The 16,046-nt window shown below is 48.9% G+C and overlaps 1 protein-coding gene across 3 annotated transcripts; it reads right to left on the reverse strand.

Moving 5' to 3' along the window:
* Positions 1–211: 211 nt before the first annotated feature.
* Positions 212–15,913, reverse strand: LOC116956519 (uncharacterized). Of its 3 annotated transcripts, XM_032978202.2 has the most exons (8): positions 15,623–15,913; positions 11,526–11,575; positions 8,778–8,874; positions 7,781–8,385; positions 6,511–6,852; positions 5,818–6,042; positions 4,309–4,389; positions 212–2,215 (listed from the first exon to the last, which is right to left on the reverse strand). In XM_032978202.2, exons 1-8 carry the CDS (start codon positions 15,634–15,636, stop codon positions 2,028–2,030), a joined length of 1,602 nt encoding a protein of 533 aa, XP_032834093.2. In that variant the 5' UTR covers positions 15,637–15,913; the 3' UTR covers positions 212–2,027. The 3 variants fall into 3 exon arrangements, with proteins under 3 accessions (XP_032834093.2, XP_032834092.2, XP_032834091.2); XM_032978201.2 differs by lacking the exons at positions 11,526–11,575; positions 15,623–15,913 and having other exon boundaries at positions 6,511–6,849; positions 8,778–11,019; XM_032978200.2 differs by lacking the exons at positions 11,526–11,575; positions 15,623–15,913 and having other exon boundaries at positions 8,778–11,019.
* Between the last annotated feature and the right edge of the window lie 133 nt (positions 15,914–16,046).

Below are 16,046 nucleotides of genomic sequence, written 5' to 3' on the forward strand. Positions count from 1 at the left end.
AAAAAGGTTCCCCACCCCTGCTTTATGGCCAGGTCGCTTCTGAAAATGAGCTACATAGCTCACTGGGGGGGGGCCTACCTGGTCAAATTTAAAATAATTTAGACTCTACTCCTCATCCTGTGGGTGCCACGGTAAAAAAAAGTTGCTGTTCATTGCAAACAGCTCAATCAGCAGATGAAACGGGGGGGGGGGGGGGTTTCGTCAATGCAAGTTAAATACAAAACACGTTTATTCACACTGCTTGCACTCGCGATGCAGAGACCATCAACAGACACCCTCCGCACGCGCACTCATCGTCTGGCACCACGCTGCTGGCCCGGTAGCTTCTTTAACAGCTGCAAAGTGAATAATGTAAAAAAAAACTGAACATCAAAGGCATGTATGTAGAACTTGTTTCGCACTGTATGTCGCCAACCGTGCTAATCGGAGGTGCGGAAAGAACAAACAAAACACAAAACCGCAGTTCTAGAGAAATTCGTTTTCAATCTAAATTATTGAAAAGTGCATATAGCTCCAGTGGCTTCGTGTCATAAGAGCATTCCAGACGGCCGCAGAAGCGCATCTGAAAGCGCGGGATGCGTCGACCGTCTTTGTTCGATGGTTAGCCAAAAGCCGCCGCGAGGATTACCGGAGTTCGTGTGATGCTTTGTTGCTCTTTGACGAGATCAGCAAGGAGATTCGCAAAGCCACTACTGGGCAAACTCGGTGTGATGGGGCATTCATTGAGTCCAGCATGCAAGCACTTAAAACAATTCACTCGCGTGATAAACACAGCACCTCGGGGTAAAAAAAAAGCACATTGCATAAATACAGTCGCGTACACGTATAAATAGAATATGCCACAAGGCAGCTCATTTAAATAAGTAAAGCGATACCCGTAGTATCGTGAAAACACAAAAGCAATATCGAACTCGCTTCGGCGCAAACGAGATATTCAATTGAACACGTAGGCTTTCGTGACAAACCTTACTAATTGGCTGTGTCGGGTGCTGGTGGGTTTAACGACACATTTATATTTACGCGATCTAACCAAAAAAAAAACCTCTTGATATCCAATGCACGGCACACGCAGTCTAAAACGTGAGGCTCGGGAAGAGGCATTTAACCATCATCACTCCTGCAATTGGGCTGTCTGACGTGATTTTACAAGGAATCAATCCTTTATTGTCCGTGTCGTCTTGCCTCATATATTCCATCTCGTCTCTTTCCATCATCCCGAAGATACATATCACTGTAATTGTATACATCGTAAACAACCGATTCCCACGCGCACATTTTGATACTTCCATCACGGGCATAAAAATTGATTTAAATTAACGAAGGAATGATTCTTTACACACTCACTCGTTGGCCCTTTTCCATAAAAAGATCCTCCTATACACAGGCTGCTGATGCAATGTATATGGCGCATGGCCCATTACATGACCCATTACAATCGTAAAATGATCCTGGTGAATGTCAACATCACAAGGATCGGTAAACATTTAACCGATGAAGCTGACGCTGAGCGAAATCGCAGAGCATGATGACGCACTCCTCTGATCCAGCGCTTTAGAGGCAAGGGGTTGGTGGGTCGCGCACATTTCTGCAACTCCCAAACCCACCGAGGTACAAGTCGGCCAGGAGATTTAAGTATAGCAATGTGGTTCATGAACCCATATGCATTGTTTTATTCCAGACTCAATCAGGCTTTCTTGGGTGAATAAGTTCACCTATACAGCCGATCCTGATGAACTAAAACAATGCAGCTTATTTACGGTAAAATTTAACCGATATAGCCCATTCTGGGGAACCTGAACCACTTCCAGTGACCCTAACGAATATAACTGAAACAGATTCTATTGAACTTACTCCAATGCATCCATTTCTGGTGAACTTATCCAATACAGCTGGTTCCAGTGAATTTAACCAACATAGCTGGTTGTGGTGACATTAACCAAATAGAGCTGATCCACTTCAACCGATCCTGGCTCAGTGTGTAGCCACTTGGACCGATCCTGGCGTTGTCCAATCCCGGCAGGACGGCCCTACTCGGGTGGCAGCGTGGGGTGCAGGGGCTTGATCCGAGCGAACCGCGACAGCCCCAGGCGCAGGGTGCTGCCCCCTGGCGAGCGAGCCAGGGCGGGCGCCGCTCCGGCCGCTCCCGCGGGGGTTCCCGATGACGCCTCGGCCCCTCGGCACCGTGGGGAGCCCAGCCCCCGTCCCGCTGTAGCAACTGGGGGGGGGTTGGCACAGCAGAATGTCACGATGGTGCAGCCACCAGCTCAACAATTGCAATTTTCATATCGGGGCTTCTACGACACACGTTCGACCACTTAAGTTGCGACGTAGCCGACACTTCGGCGTGTAGCGTAGTACCGCCAATGCTCGATTGCTGCTGCGACTCACTACTCTACGGGACGTCTGGCAAAAAAAAAAAACATTACCAAGCTGCAGGTGTGCGCAAAATTATTTGGCACGTGTCGTGACGGGTACTGCAAGTTCTGACCATGCCCGTCCGGTGCTCGCTAAGCTGCATTGGCTTCTGGTTGCCGAACAAATTCATGATAAAGCCGCACTCATTTCACACAAAGTGCTTGCCACAGATGAACCGCATCACCTTGCCGATCTCGCCACGTGAACTCCCGTCATTCTCAGCAGCAGCAGCTTTTAGATGATCGACGAATAGACGGTCACTGCGTCGCGTGCTTTCAGATGCGTTTCTACCGCCGTCTGGAACGCTCTTCCCTCTGATATTAGGAAGCCGCTAGGGGCTATGCACTTTTAAATGTAGATTGAAAACTAATTTCTTTAGAACTGCTTGTTGTGTTTAGTTTGTTATCCTTCCCCCCGCACCTCCGATTAGCACGGTTGGCTACGTATGGTGCGAAATAAGTTCAACATATACGTACAGTAAAACCTTGGATTGCGAGCATAATTCGTTCCGGAAACGTGTTTGTAATCCAAAGCACTCGTGTATCAGTTGTGATCACGTGACGCTCGGCAGACAAAAAGCGTACACGTACTACTACTCGTATTGCAAGACCTCGCTCGTTTATCAAATTGATATTTATTTAAAATGTTTGCTCGTCTTGAAAAACTCTCGCAATCCAAGGTTTTACTGTACGTACATATACAGGAGTAAAACCTCTCAAAGCTGGACCGGAGTAAGACAGAATTTGGTATTAGCTCGAAGAACGATCCAAAACTAAATTATTATTTTTTTTATAAGATGAAGGTGCAGCTATGCAATGTCTTGCTCATGCCACTGTTGGTGGATAAGCCACCATCAGAGGGAGCTGTAGAGAGCCTCACTAAAGAGTAATTTTGGCCTAGTCTTCCATCACAATAATATAAATAGAACCAAGAAAAAGGTGTGACCGAAACACCTTGCAAGCCAATGAATCTGCGTGTGGTCGAAGATGGCATGCGTATGTGACCTAGCATATCAACAGCTAATGCAGTTCTGTACTCACCTGTTGTATGGAATTCAGTGAACCTGTGCCTTTGGGGAACGCCATGCTCATCGGCACTCCCCCCCCCCCCCCCCCCCCCGTTCATGCCACGCTCTCAGTTACGTGACATTTCTTTTTTTTTTACGTTTATCTTACAGACGTAAGATTACATATGCTTCAAAGCCCGTCAGAAAATATCCTTCCCATGCACACACGGGAATAATATTCTGAGTGTTCTTCATTGCAAGGCCGCGCGGGGGGCCACTGGCGGCCCCTGACGTACGGCCCCCCGACAAGACAAATGGTGTGGCTGCTCTCACACTGACGATGTCTTATCGGCGGAAGTGCGGCCCCCCCCCCCCCCCCCCCCCACCTTTGAAAATTAGTTAAGTAACGCTGATATTCTCGTCCGAGTACAGATGGAATTTCAGATGCGTGTGAAGACGGTGAGCCTTTAGTTCTGTTTTGAACTCAATACATTGACTAAACTATTGAAACTAAACTATGTTTTACTTTACCAGGTAAGGCCCACTGAGCTATATAGCTCTTTTTCAGAAGCGACCTGGCTATCACAAATGATAGCTCAATGAAGTGGCTTACGCTGTGGAAATTTGCGGCAGCCGAATACTATAAACGCTTGTTGATTCTAAATGCGGAGGGGGACAACCAAAGCACCCGATGAATAAAATCCATGCGACCACAGAAAGAACATGCAAACTCCAAATATACAGGCGTCAAGATCGAACCCACGACCTCATGTACACCAAGCGAGGTAGTTAACGTCTCACCACGGTGACACCACAGTCTGGGCTGTGGAAACCACAGGCTTAGTTGTGCCCTGCTCAGATAAGGAGTACAGCTCGGGATTTATTACCTGCCGGCTGTGGAATTTTCCGAGTTTTGGCAGCAGCTGGTTTGACCGCCACGCTCTTCTTACCGTTAGCAGCTACGGCTTCTGAAACGCACAAGGAGAGAGCGCTCGCGCAGTCGAGCAAGGCGGCGCACGAACATCACTTAACAACTCTTTGGTTCTTTCGGTAAAGTCACGTAGACAGAAAATAAATAATAGCATACGACGTTTCGATTGCAACACAAGCAATTGTCATCAGGTAAAAATGAATGCGAAAACAAATCTAGTAAACTTAGAAATATAATGCAATACAACACAGAGAGTCGGCTAACACAACAGTCAACACCCTACCTGGTTGATTAAGTTCTTCCAAAGATTGCTAAATTTGAAAGAGAGACAAAACAGACACGGAGACACACAGACAGGCACACAAGCAGAGAGCGATAACAGAGAGAGAGACACACAACATAGACACACAGGCAGACACACAAGCAGAGAGAGACAACACAGAGACACACAGAGAGAGACACACAACATAGACACACAGATAAACAACGCCTCTGTGTCAAGGCCTTAAATAGAGAGAGAGTGGCTCTAAATGACAAGAGAAAATTTGCGATGCGCACAATATAGCACGGACATAAATGATGGTGAGTGTGAGGAGGAACGGAGCCAAGCTTGGTGTCACTCCAATAGCCAGGCGCAAGAGGTGGTGTCGGCAAACAAGTCACTGGCCCACTCGGGCAGCCCAAAGTAAACTTAACTTTTTATGTTATCAGGTAAGGCCCACTGAGCTCTATAGTTCTTATTTCAGAAGCGACCTGGCCGCACGTGATGGCTCAACGAAGTGGCCCATCGTCACGTGGAAACTTATAGCAGCTAAATACTCTTAAGGCGTGACATTGCTTCTAAATGTGGAGGGAAAAACCGGAGGACCCGGAGAAAAATCCACGCAACCATGGGGTGAACATGCAAATCCCTAATATACAGGTGTCAGGGTCGGGATCAAACCGACAACCTGTGTACCAGGCGAATTCGTTAAGATCTCGTCACCTGGCCAGCCAAAGCCACAGCTTAAACACGGAGCGGAACCGCCGAACAGACGACCCTTATTCTTTGAGTGTTTTTTTCCTTCCTCCCATCTCGGCCATCAATTTGACTTAAAAACCACCGCGCCAAAATCGCCGGCCTTACGGCGACCGAGAGGTCCGAGCTTTCCCGTGTAGCCCCCAGCATTTTTGCCGTGTAGCCCAAATATATTTCCCGTGTCGTCCCCAGGCTATGGAACGCTCTTCCACAAGATCTCCGAGTCTCTGGACATTTTTAAAACGCGTCTTTAAAACCTATTTGTACGCTTCCGCTTATTAAACCTTTAGTTCACTTCTGTAACTGGATATTTTTAAAATGTATTTATAACGTATTTTTATGTTCATGCGGTGTCTGCTGTTCCTGCTGGGTCCTGTACAGTGCTTTGAGATCCTTGATGAAAAGCACGAAATAAAGGGAATTATTGTTGTGACCGACGCTGCTCACCGGCATCGGTGCCCTCCTGGTTCGCTCCGCCGCCGCCGGTCTGCTGCGGCGTGAGCACGGTGGGCCGTGCCGTACCCACCGGCTTGGCCGCCTTGGCCTTCTTGTTCTTCCTGAGCGGCGCGCTGTGGTCAGCGGCACCGGCGTTGTCGGATGCCCCGTCGTCGGCCACGGCCGCGCTTGCAGACGGGTCCGGAGCCGCTTCCGAAGCGGCATCTGCAGTTACGCCTGCGCTCGGAAAACACGGCGAGTTAGGTCGCGACGTCGCCCGCACACGTCTCGACTCGTTCGCCGCGGGCGACATCAACGGCACGCCTCGGGTTCTGCAGTGGTCGCCTCTGAAAAATAAGCTTAATATCTCAGTGTGAAATCGTGACTTAAGGCTTTCGTGACTGCAGGAATTCATATTCTTTGGGTCTTTCGGTAAAGTCACGTAGATAGGTTCAAAGTAAGATAACAAAAAACCACGACGTTTCGATCGCAACACAAGCGGCCGTCATCAGGATGACGATCGAAACGTCGTAGTTTTTTGTTGTTTTTTTTTTAACCCATCTACGTGACTTTACCGAAAGAGCTTCATAGCTCTTCGGATTCCTCCAGCCCAAATAAATATTCTGATTCTCATATTCTGAGCCGAGCCGGCCGTCGCGGCACGGTTGTGCAGTGGAACAAAAGAAGCCGTGAGTAAGGAGTCACCGTTCGCGTCTTGCGGCGGCACAGCCGGTTGTGGCGGAGGAGGTGGCGGGGAACCACCCTGCGCCGGCTGTTCTAGGGCAGCGCCGCCCTTCGCCTTTGACTTGGCTCTTTTCTTGGCAGGTTTTTCCACCGGCGCCGCCGCCTTCTTGCGAGATTTCCCCTTGCTGGGCGCCGCTTCTGCGCGCGCCGCCTCCGTGACGGGCGAAGCCGCCGCTGGTGACGGGGTGACGGCAGGGTCGTGCGGCGGGGGCGGCGTGGCAGGGACGGCCTTGGCCTTGCTCCTGCGTTTGGCTTGGCCTTTGCCAGACGCGCGCTCGATGCTCTCCGACGTCTCGCACTCTGCTGGGAGTGTAAAAAAAAAAAAAAGGGGGGGGGAGTGAAAATCTTCATTTGTAACTGGTTTCGAGCCGAATCCACTGCCGGAACTGTGTGATGTGTAATTTACACTTAACCCTCTCTCCCATTCCGATTACGTACTTGTACGTACGTGTGCATCATCAGTCTTTCTTCCGATTCCATTTATGCCATCGGAATGGAACCGGAAGAATAATATAAAATAACTTCATCATTACCTAGGCTCCCACAAGGCTCATTCCAGAGGGCGTGTGGCAGTTTGGCGCCAGCTATACTAAAATGCGGTCGTGTCGCTACGGTTCTCTGCAGTGAGTGCAATGTCTTTAAAAGCTACGGCGTTATGCCCCTCTAAATAAAATGAACGCTGAACCGCTCGCAGAGTTACGAGATTCATCGGTGAACTTGCAGACACCTCGGAACGGGAGAGGGTTAAGAGAAAATTAACTGGCTGTGTTTTTTTTTATGGGGAGAAGTAGGTGTTGAGGCAGACTATTCTCATTACTTATACACTGAGCCGGTGGCTTTGCTGCACGTGGCCTGTAACCCAGCACTGTGGAGGCAGTGAGGGTTTGAGGACCACACACTGATCCGTGAAAATCCCTCTTGCCATCTCCTGGCTAGCCAGCAAGTGGATTAATTGCCATCCGTACGGGGATTACGTTTTACGCTCCTCTCATGCATGGATTTTTTTTTACGTGCGCTCCAGGTTTCCTACCACGTCAATAAAAAAACTTGTTCATGGAGTTGACCCAAAATCCCATTATAGGGCCACAGAACCAAGCTATTTATTATTCGTGGTAAAGTCTGCAAAGCGCTACACCCTTCATCTGACGCATTCTGCGTGGATTTCCGCAAGTCAATGTTAATCGATGAACCAACGTATCGGTTCCTATCCCTGCCGCACAGCTGCACCCACCTAGGGCCTCCGGCCGTTTCCCCCTATCGCGGAGCTCTTCTGGCACCGTCGACGATGACGACGATGCCGACGCTGAAAGTGTTGGCGGCGGCGGCGTCGTCGCGCTTCCGCAATCACCGGTCGCTTGTGGCCCGCCCTCCGCGGCTTCCTCGCCTTGGCCGGATTCGGGCTCGCAGGCCGTCGCCGGCTCTGGCCGCAGACCGACGCGGCCCTCCTCTCCCTCGGAGCATCCTCCCTTCGCCACGGGCGTCTCTGGCTCGTCGTGCAATGGTGGCGGCTCGGCCAATGCCAGGGGGGACCCGGAACTCCGCTTGCGCGATGGCGCCGGCAGCTGCTCCGGGCTCGGAGGAGCAGCAGCAGCAGCAGTAGCGGTGGCCGTTGGCGGAATGGGTGTGCCGGGGTCCTCCTGTGCAGCAGCCAAAGTGTTTTGCGCCGCGGCTGCCTGGTTGGGCGGGTCAGGGTTCGAGACCTCTTCGGTGGCTGCTGGAGTCGAGGCCTCTGCTGCCAGGTTGGCGGGTGCGGTGACCGTGTTCTCCTGCATGGACAGGGCCAGCACCGCCTGCAGCTCCTGCTCGTAGGTCAGCTCATCCGACAGCTGTAGCGCGCTGGACCCACACATACAACAAAGACAAAGGCCCCCCGTGTAGCCTACACTGCCTGTTGGGGCAAGTGCTGCTGGAGCTATGCACTTTTAAATGTAGACCGAAAACTTTATTTCTTTAGAACTGCTTTTTGTGTTCAGTTTGTTGTCCTCCCCCCCGCACCTCCGATTGGCACGGTTGGCTACGTGCGGTGCGAAAGAAGTTCAACATAGACAGAAATATATACGGTCCATGCAGCACACCTATGAGGGGGGGCCAGTGCGACCAGATCCCCCCACCCCCCTGTAGAGCCTACGCGGGGTGTTGGGGAAAGTGTTGGTAGCGGGCACGTGTGAGCTGTTGGTGTGAGTGAGGAGCTAGTGCCCAGCAGCGAGGGGTTGAGGGGGGAGTCTCACCACTCGTCTCGCCGTTTCTTCCTTCTCTTGCCCGCGGCCGTCTCCTGGCTCCGCTTCTTATCCGGACGGGCGGCCTTCCGGATCCGGAAGTCATCGTCTGGGAAGACAGCAGCAGTGACGCGCGCACACTCGTGCGCGCGATGCAGTCGGTGCCCGCTGGAGTGCATACGTCGTTTTTTTTTTAAACACGTGAGAGAGATGTGGCAATGTTATTCCACGTACAGGGGGCATCTTGGTGAGAGTTCCAGAGTCGGTGTTTAATCTTGACACTTTACGCAAGAACGTTGACGAACGTCTTGCATGCTATGGATTTAAACGTGGAATTAATAAATGTGGATGAGCTTGATGACAATGTCACCCTTGCCGGGTGGCTGACATTCCGAAGGTTGCAAGTTCAAACCCAGGTTTATGGGAGGGGGGTGACACGGCCCATCATCCATCCAGAGCCGACAAAAAGAAGTATCATTTTTGATTTAAAGCTTTCATGACTGCAGTAATTCATACCCTTCAACGTGACTTTACCGAAAGAACTAAGAATATAAGTATAATTTTGTCGAGAAGTCAAAGGTGGTTGTTCCATTGATCGGGTCAGCCCTGCCATGGAAAGGTGGAATATCCACCACTGACTCTGCAGAGTTGTTAAATATAAGATGAGCACAAATCCTTCAGTTGAGCAGGAAATCATTTTGAGTTTTTGACTTTACCTGCAGGGAGGTGATCTCGAGGCTGCATGTATGTACGTTGAACTTCTTTTGCACCGTACGTAGCCAACCGTGCTAATCGGAGGCTGATGTATGTATGTATGTTAAACTTCTTTCGTACCTATGTAGCCAACCGTGCTAATCGGAGGCTGATGTATGTTGAACTTCTTTCGCACCGTACGTTGCCAACCGTGCTAATCAGCAGTTTAAGAGACTCAACAAATTCCCCAAAGCTTTTGTAACACCGGTTCACATCTTACCGTCCAAGGTAAACAATCGTGCTCGACAACAGCACACAAATGAGCCCAAGCCAAAACTATTTTGGCGCAGAGGAGATGAACAACAAAAAAATATCCCACGGTCACTTTCCCACGAGAAACGGAAACGTTTCCAAAACAGCACGGTGACCTTAGGATAAACAATCACAATAGTTCATTCTCACGTAAAGTAATTTCACAGGGTTTAGTGTAAAACATTGTACGCAGGATCATCATTTTAGAATAGTCTCGTTAAGGACTTTTTATTAAAAGTTAAATCAATTGATTATTATGATTGTGTATGCAATATTGTATTGAGTGGTGGGAGTTTGCATAGTGTGGCAAACATGGCCTAGCGGTAGCACGTTTCTCTGATAGTTGCAGAGGTTCACAGTTCGAATCCAGCGGCCACCCTGGTTATTAATTGCATGTGTGTATAAACCATAATAACACTTCAGAGTGGACGTTCAAGATCCCCCCAACGACATTCCCAAGATTAGGTCATTGTGTGCCTGCGTTACGGTACTAAATTTGATTAGACGTAAAATATTCAATTGTGAGTATATACACACACGCAGCAGCAGCAGCAATGACCACCCGCCTACTGGCAGATTCATGCTCCAGGTCACTTGCAAAGGATAATCATCCTGATCTCTCTTGAGTGCTCACCTGATTCAACAAAATAAACTTGAATATTGCTTTTTTTTTACACTGCGTTGAATGATTTATACGGGGTGCTCTGGCCGCCAATAACATCTGGTAACCCGGGCAGCAATTGTTTAACAAGCCTGCCTGATGAGACCCAGCGGGCCGAAACCGGGCCAGGGTGCTTGGTTTGCTCAACAAAATTATAATGAATAATATTGGTCTGGAGAGCCGATGGACGTGAAAATGTGTGTGTACATGTATGCCAATCAGTTTAAAAGACAAGACATCAGAGCATGTTTGCGTAGTTTTCCACAAGCCCGTGTGGTTAATGCAGACTTGATGCCTTGCAAAATGTATCTATTAACACCTGTTTTATTGTCAGAAAGAGTAAACACCTATGATTATTTTTTCATACTTAAAGGTTACTTATTGACAATGTGTTGAGTGGGGTTTTATTTGTCTAAATAATTGCAACTCTAAAAGGCTTAATAACGCCAGTTTCCACTTCAAAGTAGAAGCGCTGAGCCCCGGATAGTTTACAAGATGGTGATAATCCGCAGAGCTGCTGTAGGCTGCTGTATATGTGAGTTAGGGGCCGTCCATAAATGACGTCACGTGATTTTGGACGATTTTTGACCCCCCCTAGTCACACAGCGTCACAAAAAGTCAGACCCCGCCCCTCAAATATGACGTCGCGAAGCTCTGCCCCCCCCCCTAAAAATAAAACATGCTTCAAAACGCTTTAAACTATTGTCATTGTAGTGCGTATTTAATGTGCCACTGCACTCTGATGTTGTAGGAGAAAACATTAATCAAAAAGTCTATTTCATTAAATAGAACGTGTTGTCTATATTTATTTAAAGTTGCACATTTTGATGTAACGTCACACTTCTCAAACCCCCCCCCCTCGTCACACATCGTCACAAATGTCTGACCCCCCCCCCCCAGGTGCGTGACGTCATTTACGGACGGCCCCTTTAGGCGATCGACTGAGTGGGTTTTTTGGTTGAGCGGGCGAGCGAGCGTTGGTTTGAGTTTACTGCGTGTAGTGAGCGAGTGGGTGAGTGAGAGCGAGCGAGCGAGTCAGCGAGCGGCTTGAGTGTTGGTGGAGTTAATGGGAGTGGGTGACAACCGTCACTCACCGTCGCCATCCAGTTCCCCAAACGATGAATAGTCCAACACTGGCCTGGATCTGTAGGCAACAAAGACACAAGTGGTTTTTGCAAAGTTGAAAATAACATTGTGCACACTACAGTACAACGTCGCCTGTCATCCGCCAAGACAAATTCGAATTAGCCATACTCTTTGTTTCTTTCGGTAAAGTCACAGAGTTAGAAATTAAATAAAGCAAATCACAAACGTTTCGATTGCAACACAAGCAATCTTCATCAGGTGTGACAACCACACAGCAAGAAAAAATTGCCGAAGTGGGCGAGAGAGAGCTGCCGTGGCAAGAGGTTATATGAATCTATTGGCGATGACCCGGGTCACGGTGCCAAATCCTCCATAACTCTCAAACCAGAAGACCTATGAAGATAGGAGATGTCACTGAGCCCGATACGCACGCCAAATATGGAAATAAAAAAACACGCAAAACACCCATGAAAAAGGGGGGCTGCTGGTTGATTTGTGCGTGGCAACGGCTTTTTATTGCTTGTTTTGAAAGTACATCGGGATGCTGGTCTGGTCATTCCCCAGCAAGTTCTGCTTCTTACGGGGGCGGCAACACCCTCCTTGTCTTTGGGAGCGAGACCACGTGGAGGCAATGGTGCACCGGGCACTCTCTCGGTACGGCCGGCAGTCACGGTCGTGCTGGCGGGATCGACATCGTCGTCCTCATCATCGCTCCCAGCGTGGCCCTCCGGCAGGACAGGGTGGTAGTACCAGCGATGCTCCCAGAAAAAAAAAAACCTTACACTATGCCCGGCCCACCAATATTTTGCGGTGATCCAGGATACCGCCAATTGATTCATATAGGTAAAAAACGAAGGGGGGAGGAGCAATCGATGAAGATTGCGTGTGTTGCAATCGAAACTTGGTAATTTGTTTTATTTTATTTCTGACTACGTGACTTTACCGAAAGTACAAAAGAGTATGGATTCCTGCAGTCACGAAAGCTTCAAATCAAGATAGAATTCGCCATATTTATTTACACAGGAGGAATCCGATGAGCTATAAAGCTATTTTTTTACAGATGTCCAGTAGGGGGCACGGGGTAAGAACGTTCCAACAACAAACAGGACAAAAACACGACAATGGTGCAAAGTACAAGCAAGGTAAATCAATTACCGAAACACAAATACAACTAAACCATCCCCATCCTACCAAGCAAAGCTCCACTGGAGTATTAACTTAACCACCGACACCCCATTTGTAGTATTTTCCCTTCCTTTTGCTTATTATTGACGTTCAAACTTTCTGTGGGCAGATGAAAATTAAGTGAATTATAATCATCTTAAGCGTGAGCTGGTTTCTTTCTAGGCTGCTGCTGCTGCTCCCTCGTGAATGCAAAAACAACCTGAACCGGTTACTTCAAGAAGACATAATAAACAATGAGACAGCCAATGGGCACATTTATATTCTTGGTTCTTTCGGTAAAGTCACGTGGAAGGGAAATAATAAAATATCAAACAAAATTCCCACGTTTCGATTGCAACACAGCAATACATTTTCTTGCTGTGGTTTTCACACCTGATGATGATTGCTTGTGTTGCAATCGAAACGCCGTGATAATTTTATTGTTGTATTTTTATGATTTTAGTATTTCCCTTCTACGTGACTTTACCTTAAAGAACCAAGAATATGAATCCCTGCAGTCACGAAAGCCTTAAATCGAAATTTAATGGGCACATTCTATAGAATTGGCTCATTATACGGAGGTAAATTTATCTAGAGTTGACTTTGTTAATTTACTCGTGAAAGCGTCAAAGTCTCAAAGAGTAATTTTCAAGACACTGCTGCATTATGGGACGGGCATGGCTTGCGATCAGGGGCGCAGCCACAGGGGGGGCTGAGGGGGCCTTAGGCCCCCCCTGAAATTTTGGGAAAGTCGGTAATCGGGATAACCGGATATCCGGCTGCTGCAAGATGCTGCAGGCTGCCACCTCGTGCTGCCCTGCAGGCTGCCACCTCGTGGTGCCCTGCAGGCTGCCCTGCAGGCTGCCACCTCGTGCTGCCCTGCAGGCTGCCACCTTGTGTGCTGCCCTGCAGGCTGCCACCTCGTGTGCTGCCCTGCAGGCTGCCACCTTGTGTGCTGCTCTGCAGGCTGCCACCTTGTGTGCTGCTACCCTGCAGGCTGCCACCTTGTGCTGCCCTGCAGGCTGCCACCTTGTGTGCTGCCCTGCAGGCTGCTACCTTGTGCTGCCCTGCAGGCTGCCACCTTGTGCTGCCCTGCAGGCTGCCACCTTGTGTGCTGCTACCCTGCAGGCTGCCACCTCGTGTGCTGCCCTGCAGGCTGCCACCTTGTGTGCTGCCCTGCAGGCTGCCACCTTGTGTGCTGCCCTGCAGGCTGCCACCTTGTGTGCTGCCCTGCAGGCTGCCACCTCGTGTGCTGCCCTGCAGGCTGCCACCTCGTGTGCTGCCCTGCAGGCTGCCACCTTGTGTGCTGCCCTGCAGGCTGCTTGAGCGGCAGCCTTTCGAACTTATTGAACTTATTATTAGCCACATCAGCGGCTCCGACCTATTAATAAACTCCGCGTTCAAATCCAATAAAAAAATGTTTTATACGTTTGTGGCGCCCATTGGAAAACATAAACACACTGAGATATCTCAGAATATTGAAGTCAGCCCCCCCCACCCACCTGCTTGCGATAAGTGAAACAAAAACATCCCCAGGTCTTAGGGAGTTTTGAAATCTCTGTGCGAGTAATTTTTCCTCAATACTTAATTTTCGATAGGGTTATTCTGCTTGGGATTACTAGAAACTAAACTTTTGTATTTGCTCAGTTATGACCCCACTGAGCTGTGTATGATCACGCGCAAATTTATAGTGGCAGCAGCCAAACACTCTGAACGCACGTTGATTCTAAATGTGAAGGGGAAAAACCGGAGAAAAATCCACGTGCCCATGGAGAGAGACACCGCAAACTCCAAATATACAGCAGCAGCAGGCGTCAGGGTCGAACCCACGACCTCCTGTACACCAGGCGAGGTAGTTAACATCTCCTAGCCACCGTGATGATGATGATGAGAGACGCAAACTCCAAATATACAGCAGCAGCAGGCGTCAGGGTCGAACCCACGACCTCCTGTACACCAGGCGAGGTAGTTAACATCTCATAGCCACCGTGATGATGATGAGACACCGCAAACTCCAAATATACAGCAACAGGCGTCAGGGTCGAACCCACGACCTCCTGTACACCTGGCGAGGTAGCTAACATCTCATAGCCACTGTGATGACGATGAGACACGCAAACTCCAAATATACAGCAGCAGGCGTCAGGATCTAACCCACGTCCTCCTGTACACACTGGCGAGGTAGTTAACATCTCATAGCCACCGTGATGATGATGAGACGCAAACTCCAAATATACAGCAGCAGCAGCAGGCAGGCGTCAGGGTCGAACCCACGACCTCCTGTATACCAGGCGAGGTAGTTAACATTTCATGGCCACTGTGATGATGATGAGACACCGCAAACTCCAGGTAATTAACATCTCCTAGCCACCGTGATGATGATGAGACGCAAACTCCAAATATACAGCAGCAGGCATCAGGGTCGAACCCACGACCTCCTGTACACCAGGCGAGGTAATTAACATCTCATAGCCACCGGGGCACACCCTATGGCTTGCTGATGAGCAATTAAGACACAAAATCCACACACCCCAATCAGGTTCCTATTTTAAAAAACCCCATAAATAATTGAATGTGGCTCAGGTAAGATTAATTAAGGGAAGGGTCCAGGTTTGGTAATTGGCTACGCATTGCTGATGTTCACTAAAGTCACGAAACCTGCTCAGTGCCTGCAAATCCACAACAGCAGCTTCAATGATCAACATTAACCGTGACATTCCATGAACCTACCTAACAGCTGCTTTATAACATTATATAAAATGCACTGACCACAGTAATAACAAGTTAATCAAATTGCATTCATTTGCTGAATATCGCAAAAAAACGGCGCTTCATATTTGTAATTTGCTCAGACAAAACACAGGTTAACTTCATTTAACTTCACCGAGTCTTTAATATTTATACTGCAGTACAGTAAACATATTCAACAAATGCATCGTACCGAGGTGGTGGCATTTTCTCATAAACTTTGACGCGGATCGGAAAGGTCGCCTACATATTTACCTCAAAAAAACAAAATTACAAACGATCAATTCGTAATATTACGTTTTTAAAAAAATTATTAACGCTAATTTACTACGACCGGCCGTTATACGCTCTGGGCGCCCACGCCGGGGGGACTGCTTTCACTTTTGGCGGGAAAAAAAACAACAACACCATTTGAGCGGGAAAACAGGTCCGCAGCTCCACATCGGCTGCGTTGCGCTTTCGCTCGTACGTCATCGAGAATTCGCTGAACATAAGAACACCACCACCTCACATAGGCAACCACGCATCGCACGTTAAATGCGATAGAGAAACCCCCCCCCCCCCACAAAAAATATCGCCGGCGTTATCTCGCAAAACGGACGTTCGTCGTGGTGCGT

Source organism: Petromyzon marinus, chromosome 65 (genome assembly GCF_048934315.1).
Source record: "Petromyzon marinus isolate PM22_M1 ecotype Great Lakes invasive population chromosome 65, UKy_Petmar_22M1.pri1.0, whole genome shotgun sequence".
Classification (NCBI taxonomy): Eukaryota; Metazoa; Chordata; class Hyperoartia; order Petromyzontiformes; family Petromyzontidae; genus Petromyzon; species Petromyzon marinus.

Excerpts from the sequence above, each read along its gene's own strand:
- LOC116956519 (XM_032978200.2), bottom strand. The coding sequence starts at position 8,944 with ATGCACTCCAGCGGGCACCGACTGCATCGCGCGCACGAGTGTGCGCGC. Across the intron at positions 6,853-7,780 it reads GAAACGGCCGGAGGCCCTAG|CAGAGTGCGAGACGTCGGAG; the intron begins GTGGGTGCAGCT and ends TTACACTCCCAG. Across the intron at positions 4,390-5,817 it reads CCAGGAGGGCACCGATGCCG|AAGCCGTAGCTGCTAACGGT; the intron begins GTGAGCAGCGTC and ends TGTGCGTTTCAG.